Source organism: Schistocerca serialis, chromosome 1, assembly GCF_023864345.2.
Source record: "Schistocerca serialis cubense isolate TAMUIC-IGC-003099 chromosome 1, iqSchSeri2.2, whole genome shotgun sequence".
Lineage (NCBI taxonomy): Eukaryota > Metazoa > Arthropoda > Insecta > Orthoptera > Acrididae > Schistocerca > Schistocerca serialis.
In genome coordinates, this window is record NC_064638.1 from 776706922 (window position 1) to 776728557 (window position 21636).

The 21636-nt window shown below is 43.3% G+C and overlaps 1 protein-coding gene across 1 annotated transcript in view; it reads left to right on the forward strand.

Moving 5' to 3' along the window:
* LOC126431845 (ankyrin repeat domain-containing protein SOWAHA) overlaps window positions 1-21636 on the forward strand; it is a 402948-nt gene that overhangs the window by 26582 nt on the left and 354730 nt on the right. The window contains exon 4 of the mRNA XM_050090438.1: window positions 1064-1186. Coding sequence (XP_049946395.1) covers window positions 1064-1186 — 123 coding nt within the window. The remainder of the gene's footprint in view (window positions 1-1063; window positions 1187-21636) is intronic.

Genomic DNA, 21636 nt, shown 5'->3' on the forward strand with positions numbered 1-21636 from the left:
GTCGTCGTCGTTAATCCGCCGGACGGATTCGTTTCGGGGCCGGTGCGCCTACCCGAGTCCAGGAAGCAGCGCGTTAGCGCTCTCGGCTACTCTGGGGGGGGGTTAGGGTTGACTACAGCTACACAATGGAAATACGAAATTGCAGATATCTGTCAAAACACCAGACAAAACGGGCCTGCTGACGCTTAGGAGTGATCTTCTGTACATACCACGAAGTTTCATTAGCTGGTATCCAGTGACACGATCTGTTGAAAGAGGAATATGGTAAATTCCATGCAGTTGTCGTACCAAGATTATTTCTTTGTGTGGCAGTTGAAACCAACGATTTGGGACAAAATTCGTTTTTCTCCTTTTTGAGGCGGTTCAGAAAAACTTGTTCTGCGGTTTCCTTCCACTAGTAAGCACATCTATTCATAAGGTTACTTGATAAATTGGGACTGCAGTTGCTTGAGCGATTTAGGCTTACTAGAGCTTCTTGTATCCGCACGTATAATTGGGAGTTAACTGTCTTGTTAGGTTTTGCCATCAGAGAAAATTACGTGCAGAATGTGTGGACGGTAGGTATTTACTACAGAATATTTTGTCCGAAGTCTCGGTTGACCGAAAACGTGTTTGTGCTTCTTATAACACTGAGGAATGCTGAATGTGAATCCTGTGTGTTCTTATACAAATAAAATTTGCCTAATAATCGCATGATACAAATAACTTTGGCTTCGTTGGCTAATCTGCGCTTAACGCATAGCTGGTTTTCTTCCTTTCTTTAACGATGTAATAGGTCTCGTCGCATGCTGTGAGGATTACCTGTGCGCCGATGTCCAAGTTGGTGACTGCTGTCTTACATATGCAGTTGTTTTTGATTATGCTTTCGTTTTCAACAACTCGTTCTGAAATGTATATTTTGTCTCTGTCAAGATATTGACTTTCTTGAGAAGTGGCAAGATTGACTCTCAGTGCAGTCAGAAACGGCCATTTGGTTGATTTTCCTCTCATTCGATCCCTGCTGCATGCCGCCGTGCGTGCCCAAAAGCAAGTAGTTTACAGACGTGTGTGGTTGTTGGACTAGGACGCTGGCGATCCTCCGGAACAGCTGAGCGTGAAGGAGCGCACTCAGGTTTTCAACAGGCTGGCCACCGAGGTGGACCTGCACAGGGCGCAGGCGCAGCCGGCCAAGAAGAAGCCCGAGCGGGTAAGTGGCGGGCTAAAGAGCGCCGGTGGCGGTGGCACGTCTTCCGTCTGCCTGCTTCTCATCTCACGCTGCCTTGCCTGCCTTCCTTCCCCTGTTAGCCGACCGAGCAGTCACGTGACCGTCTCGGCCTAGTCGCTGTCGCTTGTCTTGTGCTGCATTCTCTTCTCTAAAACGACTAACGGCTCAGTCTGCCGTGCGGACGTGAGCCAGTTAACGTATTAACGGCATCCATTACGTAAATTATAATACAGTCTAAAACAGTCTAAAATGTCTACAATATTAGTTTTTGTTCGAGCTTCGAGAAATTAGAGATAATCCAGAGGTTTCCGAACAGACATTCTTCTCATTCGCAAAGGGAACAGGGAAGGGGGGATTCAGATAGTGGTACCAGAAGTACTCTCCGCCACACACCGTCAGATGGCGTGCGGAGTATTGCTGTAGATGTAAATTTTACTTACGAGGTTGTCAGTGTTTTTCGTTTGATTTGTGTAAACATCCCAGGCTGGAGTCGAAATGTGAAAAGATCTGTTTCAGTAGTTACTTGCGAAATTGTGACTCCATAACAACTATGCTCGAATCAAAGGAATACCGATTTAGCGTGATTATAGCGTAACAGCTGCAGCCAGAAAAATATCACGCAAAGATAGTAAGTTCCAAAATAATGTAGTCAGACGTTCTACACCCTTTTTTGTTTTAAATATGGTGGATACTCCGCACAAGCTGCTCACGTATGTCTTCATATTTAGTTGACGTTTCTCACATATACTTAGGGTTATGCGAAAAAATGCTGAGTCATTTGTGTACCGGACAAATTGACAGTAATTTTTTACCAGTGGTGTCCAACCGTCCGCTCAACAGAAGGCCTCAGTTTTGCCGTTATCATACTTCTTTTAAGCTTAATTTTGTTACCTAAATCAAGTAAGTTGCTAAAGATCAGTGAAACGAATTGCAAATTTAGTATATACAGTCCAGTGCCATTCTTAGAGGGTAAATGTTCCAAATCGCGTTCTGAGCGGCAAAAATGACGATGGATAGAAGTCTTTCGTGAAAACCTTTCTCATTCTCATGATACATCATTTGTTTTATCGCAGAACATACAGGAAAATCTGGTAGCACCAGTTCCTTAAATTTGCAACTATACACATAATAATGTTTTCGTAATAATTATACCGTGCTAGAGGAATAACGGGGCTTGATCAAGTTGGTTATTCTCGCGGCGGCAAGAACTCTGAGGAAAAACAGGGAAAGTGGTGACTAAAAGCAGAATATCCTGCTTAAGTTTTCGGCAACTTTTGCGCTGTTATTATTAACTGTAAATTAACCCCATTACAAAAGAGAGAAAAATAAGGCATTGCAGTCATAATACAGCAGCTCAATGAGGACAGAGAAAACTTTTATAGTACGATCACTTTTAAAAATAAACCGAAGGATGTATATCTGCTGGTCAGACCATAATCTTTGCGACGTATATATCTTCACTTCACCTATTGTTAATGATCAGGTAGTCACGTATGCGACACGTCAGTTTAAGAAACAGAAGAACAGTGAAAAAATGTGTGTAGACTAACAGGTACGTAGTCGGTTCGAAAAATAAGTTTAAAAATGATATTTTATACCTCGTGTTCTTGCGTTAGCTATTGAATTACGTGTATCTTGTACAGTCATATTACTGTATGTGAAGTTTCGAAATTTACGTTGGCTCTAACGAAAACTAGTTTTGTGGACTATAGACGTATTATTATTTACACTATGATTTCTCTCAGTCTCAACTGTCTACGTACAACGACTTTCAGCTCTTTTCTCTAACTTTTATCGTCTTGTTGAAAATAATTAGAATGATTGCCATTTCTTCTGATCTGTCCATTTCACTCAGTGCTGTCTGCTTCATTTTATGGCTTCCCTGCAACAATAAATAAGTACCACTAATTTCATACTTTTATACTATGTAAAAAGTTGTAGTGCCTGTTTCTTACTGGTGTCGGTATTACTTCTTCCTGCTTGTTAGCCACTATCAGTTTCTGCTTTTATGCTGTTCTGTGTTTTGAAAGCTTCGTTCGTCATAATGTTTACTGGATCGTTCTGTCTTCTTCGTTCTGAATTAGCGATTGTGGTCTGTATTTGTAAGTAGGACGAAAATGGTGGTGGACTTGAGACAACACAGTGGAATGAGTCATTGTAAGAAATGCTACACTGACAACGATTTCTCGTAGCTGCGTTTCTTAACATCTTAATATGAACAATTGTTGCGTAATAATATAATAATCTGTTTTGAAAGTGGTATATCTGTGACATTGACGAGTCAAAATTGCTCGCTTTTTTGAAAATATAGTAGCAGAGATGTTGCTTAGAAGTAATAAAACTTACACTTTTTAGAAATAAGGTCGCAAGGATTCGCATAATTCGTAGTATGGAACCGGAGGCAGTAACATTTTTTTGCGTGTATTTATTGAGCTGAAATAATTGAAAATGTTTCATTCTCTAGAATGTCTTATTGAAAATTTGCCCCGTAAGAGATTTATCTCGATGGAAAACGGTATGGTTAATACTCAATTTGTAAAATTTTTTTACAGTGCAACGAAAGTTGCTGTCGTCGATTACAGCATGGTGTCCAGTGTCCACGGATGTATTTCTTGGTTAAACTGTTGCCATTAAAATGTAAACCCCCTGTGATGCCGTGCACACCAATTACTCTCCATGTTACTGGTCGTTTATAGGCCCACGCTTCCCGTAACTAATTGGGACACTCTTCCAAGATCCAGCCAGAAGTCACATCACTCAAGTTATGATTTCAACGTTTTTATCGCGCTGAAAAAAGTCTTGGTGATCATCGCTTCACTGCGGTTGATAAAAAGTTAATCTAAACGATTTTTCAGACAGATGTTCCATGGTTTCGTAAATCTCCATTATTCACCACAATAATAAAGGTACCTTGAGCAGAAACTTGTTTGCCTGGATTGGAAAAGATTTCAAGTTACATCCAGCTACATAAAATATAAAAGAACTTGTCTGAGGAACTACGTTTTCTATATCACTCACTTCTGTTTGTAAGAATTCTACCACGTACCGGAATCCAGAATTATAACAATATGACGTAAGCGGAACAAAATGAAACTTTGTATGGAAACCAGCGTGGGTTCTAAAATCATTAACCATGCAAAGCCTAACCCTCGTACTCCGCGGATGATGTGTATTGAGATGACCTGTGTTCGTAAACTTTCTAAAATATTTTGGTACAGTAAAATTCCTTAGCGACGTTCCTTAAATGAGGTAAGTTTGTATGTGACATTCTAACCAGCTCTCTGTCTGGTACAACGAGTACATTGCCCTTTGTGGAGAGTGGACTACAAATACAAAACTAATATCTGGTGTGCCACAGAAAAGTGTAATACTGCGATTTCTGTACAAATCATAGAATAATTTCTTAACGGACAGTGCTGCTCGTAAGATGAGTGTTGCGAAATGCGGAGGATCTATGATAATTTGTGCAGTAACTGGCAGCTGACACAGAACGCCGATAAAAGACAATGTTTAATTAAATTATTGGTGATAAACAACTGGAAACAATGGCAACCGTAAGATACTTGGGAGTAACCATCCGGAGCAACCCATGGTGGAATGACCACATAAAAGTAATCGTGGGAAAAACGGGAGAATCTTGAGGAAATGGAATTCATCCTCGAATTAAATGGCTTCCCAAACACTTGTAAAAACGAGTATGAAGTATTGTTCATCAGCCTCGGACCCTTACCAGGTTGGGTTAATAGAAGAGATCCAAAGAAGAGCGGCATGTTTCACTGTGGACTTGTGTGAACGAGAACTTTACAGAGATGCTCAACAAACTCTAGTGGCAGACCCTAAAAGATAGCCATTGCGTGTCATAGAGAGTTTTACTGTTGAAATTCCGCGAGTGTACGTTCCAAGAAGACTGCCGGTATTACTTCATCCCACATATGTCTCCGGAAATATCCACTGCAAAGAAATCCAAATCTGAGAAACGCAGAGGTTTATCGACAGCCGTTATGCACGCACGTCATTCGCGAATGGAACAGTGAAGAGAAAAATGCTGCTAGAAGCGTCCTCAACCCTCAGGGAAGTTTGTCGGCACAATTCCTGTTTATGTTGTATAGTAATGACTTGAACAGGCAATGATGATGATAACCTCAAACTTATCGCTGGTGAAGCATTTATTTGTAATGAAGTACGTTAAAAAAAAACAGCAAAAACAATAGCTGCACATATTCCGTCTAGTCTTCATATGATTTCAAAGTGGCACGAAGATAGACATATCAGTGAGTCACAGTTGGAATCGGTCAACTCATACAAATATGTGGGTAATAATTTATAGAGTCCTGAAGTAAAACTAATTCGTGTGTTCAGCCGTGGGTAAAGCAGGTGGCATACTTAGGATCATTGGTAGTATACCGGAAAAGTGTAATCTGCAAAGGAGGTAACTTACAAAATACTCGCTCCATTCCTCCTATAACATTGCTCACGTTTTCAGTGTTGGGATCCGTACCTATTAGGACTTATAGGGAATATCGAACATGCACAAAGATGGGCAGCGCGAATTGTTACATGTTTGTTTGACGCTTGGGAGAATGTCACACAGATCGTAAAAACTTGAACTGAGAGACACTTGAAGGTAGACGCAAACTACCCTGCGAAAGCGTGCTTGCACAGTTTCAAGCGCCAGATATAAGTGACGAATTTAGAAATATACTACAGTGTACGTGTCGTTCCCGCAGAGACAATCAAGGCAAGACAGCGCACAAAGGCATTTAAGCAGTTATTCTTCCCCGCTTCCTACGTCAGTGGAAACGGAAGAAACCGTAACGTGCCGCAATGGGAAGTACCATCTGTCATGCACTGCGCAGTTATTTCCAGATTATAAATGTTGATGTAAAATCTCTTCACTCTCCCCAGCAGACGATTCGTCATGCGACTCTAGCTGGAATATATCACCAACGAACAGTGAGATCTTTAAGTTTCACATACCATTGATGAGAAGTTCCAGCACCAGTTTGTGGAGACTGGAATTGGGTGTCACTGTCAGGAACAATTCTTATGTGTTACAAGGAGTTAGTCTAAAAACAAGCCGTCGTGGAACGTAATGTCTGCAAATTGACGGTAAATTACTATGCTGAACTTAGCTGGCAAGCTGGAAATGTACTGTGCACCAGTATTAGATCCGAGTTCTTCCCTTCTTGGGAGGTGCTTTTCCAAGAACCCATCTCGACACGTATCGACTCGGAGAAGCCAAGGCGTATATTGGTCATTTCAGTGTACTCAAATGTTGTAGGAGTGAGGCTCGAGGCCCTCCCTGCCGTCGTGATTCCGGCGAATGCTGCGTTAGTTCCTTAAATAAGCCCCTTGCAGAAGATTGGGATTTTGATAAAGATCGTTTGCGAAATGTTAGTGCATCTGCGGTGATAATTTCAAAGTATTCTAACTCGGTAACAGAAGAGGGGAAAACCGCCATACCGCGTATATAATGTAATCCAGTACCCTCTGACACCGCAATAGATGTCAGCGATTGCGTTATTTGATGTGTTTTGTGGTTTGTGTTGTTACCTGAGCTTCTGTTTTTGTAAAATAAGATATGATTACCTGTGTCAAATTGAGTCGTCTAGTCTTGCGTCTAGGTAGCCTACTTACAGTACGGCCATACGACTTTAGCGGGCAGTTGATAACCGTTATTAATCTCAGTTCCTAGGACCGGTAGCATTTTTGCTGTCAATATTTCTGTTCGCAGGCGCACTCCAAGTGTCTTTCATTATCTCAACTTTTCCTGTGAAGTTTTCTGAAGTACTTATTCTCTAGGGCAGTCACTACTATAACTGTTCGTTTATATTTCTTGATTCTTCCGACATAGTCCTCCACCCCCATACACACACACACACACACACACACACACACACACACACACACACGTTAAGACATGTAAGTTGATTCCTGAAAGTTATGCCTCGTTCTCCTTCTGCGTGATAAGGAGCTCTTTTCTCTGCCATCCTTTCAGTGACATCTGGTCCTAAAATCAACGCAGGATTTTCTTGGAACAAATATTGTGCCAAATGCGCCTCCTGGTTACTCTCTAACTCGAAGGATTCATCACTCGTTACTCATCTTGTTTGATCTGATAACAGACTATAATCATCTAAAGTTTTCTCTAATAATATAGTGCCAAGGTTGTAATGTATAAAGCAACAATTTCATCACAGGATAGCTTTTTATTTGGTTTTACACTTGACATCACCATTAACGATTCTCTATGAACTTCGTATATCTACTCCACAAACTAATTACGCATTTCGATTGCCTGTAATCAGAGAGTAAAAAGTTAATGATTTAAATAGTGAATGTGCGTTGGAAAAAACATTATAGGCGAGGCAAGTATGATTACCCGTTGATTCAGTGGAGTTACTAGGTGGACAGCATCATTAACCACTACAATAAATTCTCTGGAAGTATTAACGGGCACTCATAAAACTACTTGTCGTAGGCGTGGCGTAGATAAGTGCTTCTTGGCTTTAGCTGTGACCATGCAATACGTTCTCAGAAAGGCATTTTTACGCCTTGGGTTTACACGAACAACGTTTCGTATGTGTGATCAAAAACCAAATAAACATTTTTCAGAACAGAAAACTCATTTGTTTCTCAACACATCTTCCTATTTGAACCATCTAGCTTCATTCGTTTTTCATTACGTCTGCAGAATAGATTTTGTTAAACTCTGCAAAATGCTCATTTCCAGCAACTTATGAAATGAGACACGCATTCGCTTACGGAGAGTTAGTCGTGTAGTGATACTGATACTGTTCCTATTGTTTGTATAGTCGGCAACAGCACACGCAAGCTATTTATTCTTGCTGCTATTTTGTAGGAAGGAATACTGCAAGCATGTTAACTCAACACGAGATTTAAAATGACCGAAATTGTAATTTTAGATAGGTGTCGCCACGGCAGTGGAGAAGTAATCTATAAACTAAGGTAAAAAGATAGCCTCTCAATTATTTTTTGATTTGGTGACATGTGATGATCCTAATGACCGGAGAGGTGTGGTCGTTCAGTATGTCGTCCACAGTTACAACGTTATTGACTGGATGTGAAACACAGTTTCAAAAGGTGACTTATAATAGGAAAATGTAAATGTGTGCCGGCCGGAGTGGCCGAGCGGTTCTAGGCGCTACAGTCTGGAGCCGCGCGACCGCTACGGTCGAACGTTCGAATCCTGCCTCGGGCATAGATGTGTGTGATGCCCTTAGGTTAGTGAGGTTTAAGTAGTTCTAAGTTCTAGGAGACTTAAGTCCCATAGTGCTCAGAGCCATTTTTTTTATTTTTTTGTAAATGTGTAAATCGTCCAGAAAGCGCCGCAGTTGTGTCTGAATAATCCTAGTATGAAATGTGGGCATCTGAAATAATTATACCGGTTCGTCCCGGTTACATCCTTTATGAATTATGTTTTGAGGCGTATCATTCTGCGTCACCCAAGAAAATTTGTTTATCCACTACATGATTCGATGGTCGACAGTTTCCATCAGGCAGAAGGCACCTTCTACGTGGTTATTTTAATGGAAAGCAATGGTAGTTTTGTGCATGAAGTGTGTTTTCCAAGAAGAGTAAGTGGAGCTAAAAATCGCAAATGCTTCCCACACTGCAACTATCAGTGGGAAGCAGTTTCGATATTCAGCGGCAGAATGTGGCATAAATGCGGCCAAACTTCCAAAAGAAAATGTACGCCGTTACCTGTATGAACTAAAAGACACTATTATAAATATATGTTTACATGAAACACTTGTTATTACTAATTGCACAATTACCTAATAGTTAATCCCATCGCCACCATTATCGATTGTATCTTGGCATCTTTTTGTCATGCATTTCATGAGATTTTCTGCATTTTCTGTCGGTGACAATCTCTATATCGTTTTGATTTGATGTGACAGCTGCTTCAAAGTATATATTGGCTTTCCTTTAAGCTTCATCTTAATATACGACCAGACATTTTCGATCGGATTTGCATCCGGATACATTGCAGGTCAATCCATCATGGACAACCCATTGTCTTGTTTCCTCGCTGTACAGAGACCGCTGCGATGTTTCGGATTATTATCCTCTTGAAGCCCCCAGTTTTCTTAACGGAACCTAAAAGACATTTTTCTTAAATATATAAATATAAGTGGCGCTTCAGATATTTTGCACTCATTTCAAACTGCAACGGACAAAACAAAACTCTCAACTCTCATACTGTTTATCTATACACTGTGCAAAAGCACATTGATTACGTATTCGAGACCACTACAAGAGACGTCGCTACGAACGTTACATTTAAAATTATGGCGTACACTTTCTTGTGGAACTGTCTGTACTCTTCTTGCAGATCACAACAAAACCTCTTGTCCGCATCACATGCTAGTGCATAAAATCACCTTTGCTTTCCACTAACAAAAGCAATGTACGAGGCGCCTTCCACCTGATGATGGTGGTTAACCATCGAAACGGTAGTGGGCAAAATAAGTCTCCGAGTGTGACGCAGATTTTTTCTTTTTTTGTGTATATCGATTTGCTAAAGATCTGTGCATGTATTGAAAATGAAAACACAATACGGAAATTGCCACAGAAACTTGGAATGCTCTTATGAGAGGTGATCAGTAGAAGCCGTGGAGATGAAACCGAGAGTGCATGTACTCGCGTTTCTTGTCCCATCTTGCCGAGGCTCGTCGAACCGGCGGCAATAAAAGCCTTTAATGCCAGTTTTGGGAGTAATTCCGTACTGAAAGCTCGGCTGCTTCGTCCTTACATCTCGTTAAGGCTAATTTGTATGGCTTAGCGGATTACCGTCGCGGTGGCTGGGGCGGCTCCTGCCAAGCCCCCGATTAGCAGAGCTGTTCGGAGCAGGTGCGGGTTTGCCATAGTTGGAGCAAGTTGGAGACTCGTGCGGAATCGTCCTCGGAGGACCAAACTTCGCTTCCGTCCGTGGACACTTAGACTGGATCCACACTATATTAATCAAAGCTGCTGAAGGCTTTTTATGCACGTTTAAATGTGTGTATTTACTTACGTGTGTTAATATCATTTTTAGTCCTGTTACGGCATAACCGTGTTAGATCACATAACGTCAGTGCACGCTTAATTTTCGTTCATTGTGTTCGAATATGCTTTTTATTTTGTTTGAAGGCGTTCTCATTTGTGCCATCTCGACTTACAGAATGAAGTATGTGCGAGGCGTCCACAATATTTAAAAAGAGAAGTTTAACGGTTTTGTACCCTGTACTGCCTCATTTTTAGGGATGCAGGTAGCTGTCACTGTAGAGAAATACAAATCCTCACGCTTCGTGGAAAGTAAATGTGTGGTGTCCTCAGGAAATGTGATTCATGAGTCACAACTAGATTCAGTGAAGTTATTGAAATATTTGGGAGTAAAGTGTGTAGAGGTACGAATTGCAGCGACCGCTTACAAGGGGGTTGACAAAAATATGGGAACATCTCGAGAAATGCATGCTTGACCATACATGCAGATGATAGCCAAGTCTGCAGGTTGCAGGCAAATTGCATTGTTGTGTTTGTTCACGAACGATACCTCTGCAATGTCCTCAGTGTATAGCAAATGTCAGTCGTCGTCAGAACAGTATTCTGTGTAGTTGAGAGTGCATTATGTTGGAGCTAAGTCAATTCTAACGTGGGCAAATTGTTGATGCTCGCGTGGTAAGTACTTCCATAACCAGGTAGACGAGGTGTTGGTGTTTCCAAGAGGCACCGTATCGAAGATTTGTACCGTGTACAAGGAAAGCGAAGAAGTACAGGTTGGAGGGCGGTAAATTGCTGATTTGGGAACGAAATAAAAAAATAACGAACGCTTAGGAACTTACATTTATATTTTTCTCATATTGGGCAATAATGGGAGTCTGTTTAAACAGTATATCTGGGAAATGTCTACTTTGACAATCCACACACTGCTGCTGTCGTTTTTTGAAATTCTCATGCACCCATTCAAGCATGTATTCTGGTATTCTTGCAGTTGCAGCCTTGATATTGTTCTGTAGGTCTTCCAGGGCGCTGGGACGGTTGCAATACACCTTTGACTTCAGGTAAACCCAAAGAAGAAATCGCATGGGGCTAAGTCTGGTGATCGTGCGGGCCAGTTTAGATCCCCCATCCGAGGGACAAACCTTCCAGGAAATGTTTGCTTCAAAAAATTCATGTTAATGCTGTGTATGCAGTGGCACCGTCTTGTTGATACCAGGTACCCTGTAATTTCATTGCCTCGAAAGCCGGCTGGAAAAACTCTTGCAGCATAGTTAAATAACGATCCGAATTCACAGATACAGCTCGACAGTTTTCTTGGAAAAAGTAATGGCGAATGATGCCTACTCGTGATACGGCGCACAATGCAGTGACACGGTCTGAATGCAGGGGTCTCTGGTTAATTTTCCTGGGGTTCGTGTCGCTCCAATACAGCATGTTCCGTTTGTTTACACACCCACTGAGGTGAAAATGTGCCTCATCAAAAAAAAAAAAAAAAAAAAAAACAACCATATTTGCATCATGGGGTATGGTTGCAAGCATGTCTTCACAAGACGTTCTTAGTGTTACATAATCCCGTACTGACAACTGCTGGACCACGCACATTTTATATGGGTGAAAATTGATTTCATTATGAAGAATACGGTGTAGAGAACGTCTTAAAATGCCAAGAGCAAGTGCGTGTTTCCGAGATGAGCTTTTCGGATGCTGCAATACTGCTGCTCTAACTCGTTCGAAATTTTGTGGTGTTGTAACGCTTCTCCCAGATCCTCTTCGTACAGGTGACACATCCCATGTTGTTCTGAATGCATTTACCACATTTAAAATTTATTGCCGTCCAGTAACACGTCCCCGTGGGCGTACTGCAAATCGCAAACGAAAGGCACTGCACTGCACTGCAATGATCGAGTGGGAATTTGAGAAATACACTTCAACACGACATGAATGCTCCTCACGTGTCCACTGCATTATCGCATCTGGACAACAATTAAATACAAACCTCTCATCGGTCACTATAAACCACGCCCTCTCTCCCCTGTATTCGACGTACAGTGCCGCCCAACGTGAATTCCAAAAAAGCAATTTACAGCGCTGCACCGTGTATAATCTGCGAAGTCGCAACACTGTCAAAAAAGTATGTTGAGTGATCGTGACAGGCGGCAGTTGAAAAATATTGTGACGATAAATTAGAGGACAACAGCTGCATGCAGAACTGAATGTCAGACTCCCGAACCCCGTCAGCACCAAGACATCGTGAAGGAAAGTCCATAAGTAGGGAATTGCCACGGTGAAGTGGAATTCCAAGTTCAGTCTTTAGTGATGCAGATGCCCGTAACGGGAAAACATGGTTCCATGCGATAAAACCTGGATTCTGGAGCAATGGAGGAATATCATTTCATCAGATGAGTCTTGTTTCATACAGTTCCCAACTTCTGGGCGAGTTCACGTCGCAAGAGTGGCACATGGCGGCGGTCCAATGATCATTTGGGCAGTCATATCGTGGTATTCCTTGGCCCCTATGATTACTTTGCAAGATCGTATTATTGCCAAGTATTATGTGACCGATTTGGCTGATCACATCCATCCCGTGGTATAGCGTTTGTTCCGCAGTGGTGATGCTGTTTTCCAAGACGACAGGCCTCTATTCACACAGGTCGCATCGTCTAGGATTGGTTTTGTGAGCACAAGGATGGATTGTTGCATTCCACCTAGCCACCACAGTCCCTGATCTCGATGTTGTTGAGCCTTTGTGGTCTAGTTTGGAGAGAGGGGTGCTGATCGCTGTCCACATCCATCGCCGTTACCTGAACTTGCCACTATTTTGCGGAAAGAATGTTGTAAGATTCCTTTGAAAACAGTACAGGACCTGTACGTATCCAATACATAAAATGTATTGGCAGTTGTGAATATGGAAAACCATCAACTGTATAATGGAACGACAACAATAAAAATTTTTCGCGAACAGGGACTCGATCCCGGATCTCCCGCTTGTCGCGAACGGTCGCTTTACTATTAATCTGTCCAAGCACGTGTCACGGCCAGGCCGAAAATTCCATATATCGTCAACCATGTGACTACAACCTGCACTTGTACATCCATTATGTGTATTGCCGTAGAGGTGAGACACTTTACTTGAAAGTCGCTTGCCCCGTGTTGGCGGATAAATACGATACTACAATGCCTGTGTTGTTCAGACGTACGATGCAACGTTCCTGTCTACATACATGCGTGTATTTATCCAGTCGGAGACGATTGGAAGCTTCTTTTCATGTTAGGCATGATAGTGTATTGTGTTTTTGACGTTTCCATTTTTCTGTTCACCCCTGTCTGCTCGATAGTATGTAAACCTAGTGACAATTCATTGGTAGGCTAAATAGGAAAGTGCAGTTTTGTGTAAGAACACTTTTACTGCATTATCAGTCGGCCCTTGTGGAACGGAGGGTTCCAAATGATTGGAAAAGAGCACAGGTAGTCCCAGTCTACAAGAAGTGTCGTCGAGCAGATGCACAAAACTATAGACGCTTTATTTGTTCATGAGACCCAGAAAATATTAGATACAGGCTCCCAGGTAGATGCTATTTTTCTTGACTTCCGGAAGGCGTTCGATACAGTTCCTCACTGTCGCCAGATAAACGAAGTAATAGCCTACGGAATATCAGACCAGCTGTGTGGCTGGATTGAAGAGTTTTTAGCAAACAGAACACAGCATGTTGTTATCAATGGAGAGACGTCTACAGACGTTAAAGTAACCTCTGGCGTGCCACAGGGGAGTGTTATGGGACCATTGCTTTTCACAATATATATAAATGACCTAGTAGATAGTATCGGAAGTTCCATGCGGCTTTTCGCGGATGATGCTGTAGTATACAGAGAAGTTGCAGCATTAGAAAATTGTAGCGAAATGCAGGAAGATCTGCAGCGGATAGGCACTTGGTGCAGGGAGTGGCAACTGTCCCTTAACATAGACAAATGTAATGTATTGCGAATACATAGAAAGAAGGATCCTTTATTGTATGATTATATGATAGCGGAACAAACACTGGTAGCAGTTACTTCTGTAAAATATCTGGGAGTATGCGTGCGGAACGATTTGAAGTGGAATGATCATATAAAATTAATTGTTGGTAAGGCGGGTACCAGGTTGAGATTCATTGGGAGAGTGCTTAGAAAATGTAGTCCATCAACAAAGGAGGTGGCTTACAAAACACTCGTTCGACCTATACTTGAGTATTGCTCATCAGTGTGGGATCCGTACCAGATCGGTTTGACGGAGGAGATAGGGAAGATCCAAAGAAGAGCGGCGCGTTTCGTCACAGGGTTATTTGGTAACCGTGATAGCATTACGGAGATGTTTAATACACTCAAGTGGCAGACTCTGCAAGAGAGGCGCTCTGCATCGCGGTGTAGCTTGCTCGCCAGGTTTCGAGAGGGTGCGTTTCTGGATGAGGTATCGAATATATTGCTTCCCCCTACTTATACCTCCCGAGGAGATCACGAATGTAAAATTAGAGAGATTAGAGCGCGCACGGAGGCTTTCAGACAGTCGTTCTTCCCGCGAACCATACGCGACTGGAACAGGAAAGGGAGGTAATGACAGTGACACGTAAAGTGCCCTCCGCCACACACCGTTGGGTGGCTTGCGGAGTATAAATGTAGATGTAGATGTAGATCCACATCATGTCGTACTGTAACAGCGGACATAGCGCATATACAAAGAAAGGCGGTGCGAATGGTCACAGGTTTATTTAGCTGGCGAGAGAATGTAACTGAAATGTTGCAGAATATTAACTGTGCCGGCCGGGGTGGCCGAGCGGTTCGAATCCTGCCTCGGGCATGGGTGTGTGTGACGTCCTTAGGTTAGTTAGGTTTAAGTAGTTCTAAGTTCTAGGGGACTGATGACCTCAGCAGTTAAGTCCCATAGTGCTCATAGCCAATATTAACTGCGAGGCTCTCCAAGAAAGACGCCCTGCAGCCTGCGAAGACATTTTCGAAAATGCCACCGAGAATGGGAACTGAGTATTCATCATCCCCCTACATCGTCCCGTATAAGTCGCATGGGTAAAACTGGGCAAATAACAGCTCGCACACATGCGTGTAAGCAGTTATTGTTCCCACAATTTGTACAAATGTAGAATCTGGACGTATAAAGGTAAGGTAAAATGCTGCGTTCTGTCCCTAGACGGGCCAATCGGGCTCACCGCCGTGCCATTCTCCGCCAATGGCGTCTTCGAATGCGGTATGGAGGAGCGTGTGAGCCGCACACCGCTCACCCGGCCGTTTCTTGACCTTGGAATCGCTACTAATCGGTCAAGTAGCTCCTCAGCCTCACGAAGCTGAGTGCATCCCGTACCCCTCCTCCCACCGAGGGAAAATCCGTGACGGTAGCGGTAATCGAACCGATGACCCGTGCTTGGCAGTCAGCCGCGCTGACCACTTAGCTTCGGAGGCGGACAACATGGCACAGCAAAAGTACCCACCGTTACGTACTTGAGTGTAGATGTGGACGGTTGGCACTAGTGGGTGATGTGCGATCTGGTATGAGAGTGCTCTAGTGTGCAAACATAGCGCTGCTATGAATTAACTTCAACCCGAACGGAAGGACAGACGTAGGTCGACCAAGGAAGCGACGGACATAAACTTCTTGGAGGCGGAACTGGCATATGCTTAATCTCTGTATATGAGATGACGATGACATATTTTCGAAAGAGAGAAATTTGCAGGGTGCAATAGTACGTATTCTGAGAAGTCATCATCGATCAATATTATAGAAGATAAACGAATCACGTGTAGTGTAAATAAAAATAATAGAGTGCAGTCGTACTACGGGTAAAATGTACACATTGCCAATTACTTAGCCATTTGCCCAATACTTGTAGTAGTTTGTTCGACTGATGGTGGTGTTAAGTGGTCTGCTTGCGCTGAGACTACGTAACATGTCCGCAGCTCGTGGTCGTGCGGTAGCGTTCTCGCTTCCCGCGCCCGGGTTCCCGGGTTCGATTCCCGGCGGGGTCAGGGATTTTCTCTGCCTCGTGATGACTGGGTGTTGTGTGATGTCCTTAGGTTAGTTAGGTTTAAGTAGTTCTAAGTGCTAGGGGACCGATGACCATAGTTGTTAAGTCCCATAGTGCTCAGAGCCACTACGTAACATGAAAATAAATTATATAGACAGAGGATTGTCGAGGCGCCTTTGTGTGTTTCACGGACATCAGCGGGTCGCTGCTGAATTTGTAATTTCCACCAAAATTACTAGTTTTCGCGAGGGCGCATTAGTGCAGCCATTACTTCGGCTGCGTTCTGTGAGCTAGCGCCGCTGATTGGCAGGCACAATTAAAATGTCCGCAAGTAGGAAATTAACGGCATACGTCGTAAACTTTTTGTCCAGAGATGCCAAGCTTACATGCCATTACGTGCCATAACACCACCGTTAGGAGAAAATCACCTGTCTACCGACCTGCCTGAGGCGATAACCGACTCGAATAGGTGACTCAGCGTTAAAATTGAAAATCATATTTCTTCACAGCTGTCAAGATTAAGCGATTAGTTGTTCAATTTCACTTATTAATTTCACCTGACTACTGGGGTTAATCGAGTGATCTGTGTTTTAATTGTATCGGCCTGAAGGCCTTTCAACACGTGGATGTGTACTGATCGGAAGATTGTACCGCGTTTCACAAAGTGAGTCAGCAGATTGTCTGGGATTGTGGGCTTGCGTCTTTTGCCAATAAAAGATAGAAGCACCAATATGTTTTGGAAGAGCTTAACGACGTTTTCTATTGCTGGACGATTGTGTTACTGGGGGTTGGGTACGCTCGTGCTTTAAAGTCTTCATATTGGTGAAGCATTGCTGTAATGATCACTTAGTTATTAATTTTCTAATGATTATAACTTTTCTATGTATACATTACTAATTTAATATTTTTGAACTGATCAATATTTATTTATACAAATTCGGAATATAAGAATTCTTGTCAGATAGTACATTCGTCGCTCGTATTCTCATGCTAACGTACCCTATTATTATAACAGAGAAAACGACAGCACTTTTGGCGCCATGTCACGGAATGCGCGGCCCCTCCCGCCGGAGGTTCGAGCCCCCCGTCGGGCATGGTGTGTGTGGGTTGTTCTTAGCATAAGTTGGTTTAAGTAGTGTGTAAGTCTAGGGACCGATGATCTCAGCAGTTTGGTCCCTTAGGAATTCACACACATTTGAACATTTTTGACAAACTTTTATTCATTTAGTTATTCTTCACAAAAAATTGGCTCTGAGCACTATGGGACTTAACTGCTGAGGTCATCAGTCCCCTAGAACTTAGAACTACTTAAACCTAACTAACCTAAGGACATCACACACATCCATGCCCGAGGCAGGATTCGAACCTGCGACCGTAGCGGTCGCGCGGTTCCAGACTGAAGCGCCTAGAACCGCTCGGCCACTCCGGCCGGCTATTCTTCACAGTACTTTAGGTGTGGCACATGACAGAGTGGACGTTAACACGCGAACAAGCGAGGCTATTGTGTAGCTGTAGTAACGCAGCGCCTCTTTTATTAAATTATAAGGGGCGACAATTTGCGTCGTAGTGCAAATAAGGAAATTTCTTCGAACCTTTGCACGAAAACCTACCCTAGGTAGAAGCTACAAGCCTCCCGGTATTCTAGAAATTGGCACCAACTGATAGGCAATACCCAAGAAACACATCAAAACCCTCAGTAATTCTGTGACAAGCGAAAAATTTAATTTTCAGTTCATTGCATGTTATTAATTTGCTCACATCTGTCTCAAGATTTAGTCGTTTCTTTTTATCTTTCTGCTGCATGATAAATGGATTTCAAGCTGTTCTTATGATTCCTGTACAGTGTTATTCGCACCCGTTATGTAAGACGAAAATAACAAACACCATGCATTTGCAGCAGAGTTGTAGACTTGCAGTCCAGAATACTTTTCGACATGGTGTGTGGTGCTCTTACTTGTTGCCTTATTTAGAAACGGGATTGACGCTGTAATTAGCTCAGTCTATTGGATGAAATGGACTCATTTTAACCCCGGATGTTACAGTGAGACACTTAGTTTTATTAGCACGTGTGTGCAGAAACATGTGTGTGCAGAAAGTAACGTAAGACTTGTAGATCTGAGTGATAGAGAACTGGCATTTCTTTACCCAAACGTTACCTGTTAAATTTGGGGCCCTGTCGCCCTATAGTATTTTATGTCACTAAGACACAATAAATATATTTTTTATTCGAATATTTGTCTAGGAGGCCCTGAGGCCCTGTCCACTACCAAAAAAACTCGTATTTGTTTGAAAAATTTAATGTTAACCCGTGTGAAAAGAACATAAAAATGTTGATAACTATTTGTGTAACGGTAAATACCAGTGTTTCTCGTTATGAAACAGCTATAAAATACCGAGTGTAAGGAGTTATCTGCAGGTTGTGCCGGAGCTAAACAGCAGTTATAAAAGAGTCAAAGGACAGGAAAGGGGAACTGAGTTGGGAAGGGAGTGACGGGGTTGTAGTCTGCCTCCAGTGTTATTCCATCTGTACACAGAAGCAGCTGTGAAGAAAACCAGGGAGAAATCTGGGAAGGGGATTAAAATTCAGGGAGGAGAAATGAGATCTTTGAGGTTTGCTGATTATATCTTAATTATGTGAGAGCAGTGGACGTAGAACAGTAGTTCGACGAAATTGATAGCTTCCCGAAATGAAGTTGTGAGATGAACGTCATGAAAAGTAAAATAATGGTAATGAAATATATTCGAATTAAATTAGACAATGCTGAGGAGTTACATTAGGGTGTGAGTCACCAATAGTAGTAAATGGGTGTTGCTATTTGGGCAGCAAAATGACAGACGACGACCGAAGTAAAGAAGATATAAAAGGCAGACTAGCAATAACGGGAAAAGAATTTCTGTAAAAGAGGAATTTGGTAACATCGAAAATTTGGTAACATTGAAAAATTGTTAGAAGTCTTGAGTGTAGGTTGGCATTGTAAGCAGGTAAAATGTGGCTGAGAAACAGTTCATACAAGAATAGAGGCTTTTGGAACGTTGTGCTACAGAAGAATGCTGAAGATTAGATGAGTGGCTCGGGTAACTAATTGGAGAGACAAGACATTTATGGCACAGCTTGATTAAAAGAAGGAATCGGTTGATAGCACACATCCTTAGCCATTGAGGAATCATAGGTTTACTAATCGAGGGAAGCGTAGAGGGCGAGAATTATAGAAGGGGAGCTTAGATTGTAGTAGAGCGGACATAGATTTAGAATGAGGTAGTTACGTCTTGCTGAAGAACCTTGCACAGGATAGGCGAGTGTGCAGTGCTACATGAAATCAGTTTTCGGACCGAAGACGACGACGACGACGACCACGACCACCACCACCACCACCACCACCACCACCACCACCACCTAAACAACCAACAACGACGACGACGACGACGACAACAGCAACTACTACTACTACTACTACTACTACATTAGCTTTGAAACACGGCAATGGTTTGGTTGGTGAGCGTTGATGTAGGCGGCCAGTTTGGGAGGGCCGCGGGGCCTGAGCCACAGGTGACCGCGCGACTCTCCTCGCCGGAGTGACGTACTCCGGCGGGAGCGACTGGGCGCGGACTAAGCGACGACCCGGACCCCGCGCGCCGTCGAGATGAGGCCACGGAGATTGGACCCCGACGCGATTGTAAAGTAATTTGTGTTCACAGCAGGGGAAAACAAACAAAAACCCGCGGCGCGCCCGTACGCCCGCGCCACGGAAATTACTGAATGACTGGTCACATTCTGAGCGGCCGTGCCATTACTCACGGCTTATCTGGGCGGGCGCGCCGCCTCCCTGCGGCCGGTACCAATAAAGTCTCGCCCCGCGCCACCCGGCCGGGTCCTGCCCGGAGCCCGGGCCTCAATAAACGGTGCTGCCAGGCACTGGCCCGCGCCCCTGCGCCGCGGAGTCAGCGGCATTACTCTGTCCTGCGCTGCTGACGTTCGCTGTACGGGCACACTCGTTGACCGTAGTTGACCACCCATGTGCAGTTACTTGTGTACAGTTTTTCAGTCAGTCGAGACAGTTATTAACGGATAGGCAGGAGCAACTGGTGGGTATTTGGTTGATAGTTTCAGATGACACTGTGCATCTTCGTTTCTGATGAGTAGTACAGTAGCAACACTGACGAAAGCCATATTGAAGCGGGACGGTATGTTTTCATTTTGCACTGGATAATAATAAGTATCACTGAGGCGATTGAAATTACCTCATACGAAGCCGAGGAGCTGCAACTCTGGACAAAAGAACTAAAAACAACGTGTGAGCATGAAGTTGTACATTTCAGACACTACTGAATTTGGGGCTCGATTTTATACCAGCAATTATAAATAGGCAGATCTCAGTTTTGTACTGGGTATTTTTATCAGGTTCATTAATGTACACTAGATGATCAGAAGTATCCGGACACCCCTATGTAATAAGAAAGAGACCTCCAGATGTCACGAGAGGCGAACCCGCCAAATATTGAAGCAGGCTGGGAGGGGGGGGGGGGGGCGATGTTATTAGTAGAGAAGAAAAAAGGGTCGTTCAGTGGAGATCAGGGCATCGAACATGGACTAGTCCATCAGAGCATTTAAACCGTTCTTAAACTGTCCAGTTCGACTGTTGGTGACGTGATTGTGAAGTGGAAGCGCGGAAGATCAAATTGAGACAAGGCAGATGTCGTATACTGACGGACAGAAACTGTCGAGCATTCTGAGTGTGGCGGTGGAAAATTGCAAGAAATCGGCGGAATGAATCATTCGTGAGTTCCAGGGTGCTACCAGCAGTCCAGCTAGCACAGTGACTGTGTGTAGTGAGTCAAAAAGAACGAGACAGGATGGATCCTCATAAGCCACACGCTTCTGTAGTCTCAGTAATAAGTGACGCTTCATTCAAGTGGTGCAAAGATCGACGCCACTGGACAGTGGATGACTGCAAACGAGTCATTTAGAGTGGTGAATCACCTTGTGCCCTGTGCCAATTCAATGGAAGGGTTTGGGTTTGGCGAATGCCTGGAGAACTTTTAAGTGCCGTCATGTTTAGCGCCAACAGTGAAGTACACGGGAGGTTGTGCCACAGTGTGGGGGTGTTCATCCTGGTTAGGGGTGTGATCCCTTTATTGCGCTTGAGAAAACGCCAAATGCGGAAGGACATGAAAACATATTTCAGCATAGTGTACTGTCTTCTGTAGAGGAACAGTTCTGAGACTATCAGTATGACAGTGCACGCTGTTATAAATAAGCATTTGTGAGACAATGTTATGTGGGCAATGTCGTTCGCGTAACGGACTGGCATGCCCACAGTCCAGATCAGTACACAATAGAACGACTTTGGGATGAGTTAGAACTTCGACTTCGCTCCTGACCCCAGCCTTCAACAGTCCCACTATCTTCTCTGGCTTCGG